At 41.6% G+C, this 2,543-nt stretch overlaps 1 protein-coding gene across 1 annotated transcript; it reads right to left on the reverse strand.

Annotated features, from left to right (window-relative positions):
• Positions 1 to 303: 303 nt before the first annotated feature.
• LOC106952868 (zinc finger protein 253-like) lies at positions 304 to 1,733 on the reverse strand. The gene has a single exon (XM_015041251.1). It carries the CDS (start codon positions 1,686 to 1,688, stop codon positions 597 to 599), a length of 1,092 nt encoding a protein of 363 aa, XP_014896737.1. The 5' UTR covers positions 1,689 to 1,733; the 3' UTR covers positions 304 to 596.
• Between the last annotated feature and the right edge of the window lie 810 nt (positions 1,734 to 2,543).

The raw sequence follows: 2,543 nt of genomic DNA on the forward strand, positions 1-2,543 counted from the left end.
GACTTTGTAACCGTCTTTATGTGGCTCTGAAGGTTCAGGTCAGAGTTCAGCCTGATCTCTAGTTTCCAGCTGTAATCACTGGAGCGGTGTGCCGACTCTAGATCGCTCCTCTTTGGTTCAAAGAGAACTTCAGTTTTATTTCTGTTCAGCTGCATAAAGTTATGACTTTCGTTCTAAGTATCTTTTCAGTTTTCTTTCCATTTCACTTTTTACTTAAAATATAAATTCCAATACAAAGGTCACGGCCTACTCACATAAAACTTATTTTCTATAAAATGCTGAATTTAAAACATAATGAACAGATTTTTTTCCTCAATGTGTGTATTTCTGGCTGAAATACATCATTTTATACCTCCTGTTATCAATTTGTTACCTGTTGGCTTCATATGAATGTGTATTTGAAGACAAAACTTTTAAATAAAAAAAATAAAAACATCTTATCGGAAATTACACAACTCCAATTCAGAACCTCTGTGATGCTCAGATTGCTCATTTATCAGCCAATTCAGTTGCATGAAGGTGTTTTCAGCCATGTGTGACAGAGACAAGCTCCACTGCTGACATCTCTAAAACGATTAATCGCTCAAACCAAGAATTTATTTGAAATGTTTACCACACACTTCACAAGGAAGTGGTTTCTCACCAGTATGAGTCCTTATATGTAAAGCTGAAGAGTTCCAGGTGAAATTTTTTCCACAAGTCTGACTTGAGAAAGGCTTCTCTCCTCTGCGTTTTTGAAGGTGATGAGGCAAACGGTCACATGCTTTAAACACTTTGCCACACACTTCACAAGGATGCAGCTTCTCTTGTGTGTTTTCCACTTTACTAGCTTGGTCGCTAGACGTTTTCCCAAGTAGTTTATAGGTTTTGGGAGTTTCACTTGTGCAGATTCTTTTGTTTTTATTTGAATGACCTCTGCGTCTAAAAGCTTTACCACACACTTCACAAGGATGCAGCTTCTCACCCGTGTGGATTTTTGTGTTGTCAGGCAGGTGCTGACGCATTCTGAAGAGTTTACCACATATTTCACAAGAAGCCGTATCCGTTTTCTGTCTTTTTAGTTCTGAACTGTTCACATCGACCCTGTTACTTTTGGTGTCCTGACGTCTCTTCTCTGGTCTCAGACTTGGATCTCCTCTTCCTGAGTCTTCCTGGTTGCTTCCCTGCTGATGTTGGTTCTCTGGTTCTGGGCGGTTTGCAGGAAGGAGCTGGGTCTTGTGTAGTTCTGGATCACTGCTGTTATTTTGCTCATCAGTAGAAGTCACCGTGATGCTGTCAGTATCCAGCTTCATGTGAAGATGAAGCTGAACTTCATTTTGATCACTGCACGGATCCACCTGTTCTTCTTTAATCAGCACAGGTTCTGGTTCTTCCTTCGTCTCCGTCACCTGCGGCAGTCCTGGTATGTTGTAGAGTATTTCCTCATGAGTGGGCGTCACAACGAAGGTGTTGGTTTTCTGCATCACTAACATCTGACCCTCTTCCTGAAAAACCCACAGTTCAATATGCTCTTCTTTAGTTGGCTCGGGTTCTGGCTCCTCTTTTGTCTCGGCCATCTGCTGCAGTTCTGGTTCCTCCTGTTCCTCTTTTATTCTTATGGCATTTGACATCTTGTGGTCAAGAGTGGAGTTTCTCTCTTCAGTTGTGAGAACTTGATCAGCAGGAACCTCGCTGTTAGCACCAGACATGATGGTGAGGAAAGCCTGGGACAATCAGGAACAGTAGAACAACATTAATCCTGTGAATGTTTGGGGTTTATATCTCCTGGAGGTTTGCTGGTACTTATACTTTCCAACAGCAGTTGGAAAGTATAAGTACCAACAACAGTTGGAAAGTATAAGGCGCTCATGATGTTTGCCTTTACATCTCTGACCGTTTCTGCTGCTATTCTCATATTTCAGTGAGAATGACGGCATGACGTCATGCGGGTTGTCATGCCTTTCTTGCATGACAACCTGATCCATAAATTGATTACTCAAACTTTAAGAACTTTTCTAAGCTATATGTAACAGAGAGAAGAGCTCGTGTGTCTGTGTGAGTTTTGATCGAAATGATTATAGTGATGGTTGTATGTATTTTTGATCAATGCGTTTGTTTGGAGCCACCTAGTGGTGTGATGAGTGACTGCATGCAACGGGTCCGTCAGGCACTCTCGCGGCTTCCTCCACCAGAATTCTGAGGAGCGCTGGTGGAGGTAGGTGCGAGAGAGGCAGCTCTTCACTTCTTTTTTTACTTAGGGTCATATTTTTCTAGTTCAACTATTAACAAGGTACTGTAAGAATATTTAACATTTATAAATATAATTTGTAAAGTTTTCTTGTGGTTGGGCTGGAAAAATGTGACCCTATGAGTGGGAGCTGCGCCGGTTGGTGTTCGTGGCTGACCACTCAGTCACGGCGCTAACTGTGTCTTTTATTTTTCAGCCTGTCGGACCACTTGGGTGCAGTCAATCACATTGTGAGGAGTTTTTCATCTTTTGTTGTGCTAGGTGACCAACAACATAAAAAGAAGAGTTACATATAGAGGAGAAATTATGATATGAA

The sequence above is a fragment of the Poecilia latipinna genome, unplaced genomic scaffold (assembly GCF_001443285.1).
Source record: "Poecilia latipinna isolate Pla-1442-1.1 unplaced genomic scaffold, P_latipinna-1.0 Scaffold543, whole genome shotgun sequence".
Taxonomy (NCBI): domain Eukaryota; kingdom Metazoa; phylum Chordata; class Actinopteri; order Cyprinodontiformes; family Poeciliidae; genus Poecilia; species Poecilia latipinna.

What these genes read in the sequence shown, in the direction of transcription:
- LOC106952868 (XM_015041251.1), bottom strand. Translation starts at nt 1,688, where the DNA reads ATGTCTGGTGCTAACAGCGAGGTTCCTGCTGATCAAGTTCTCACAACT.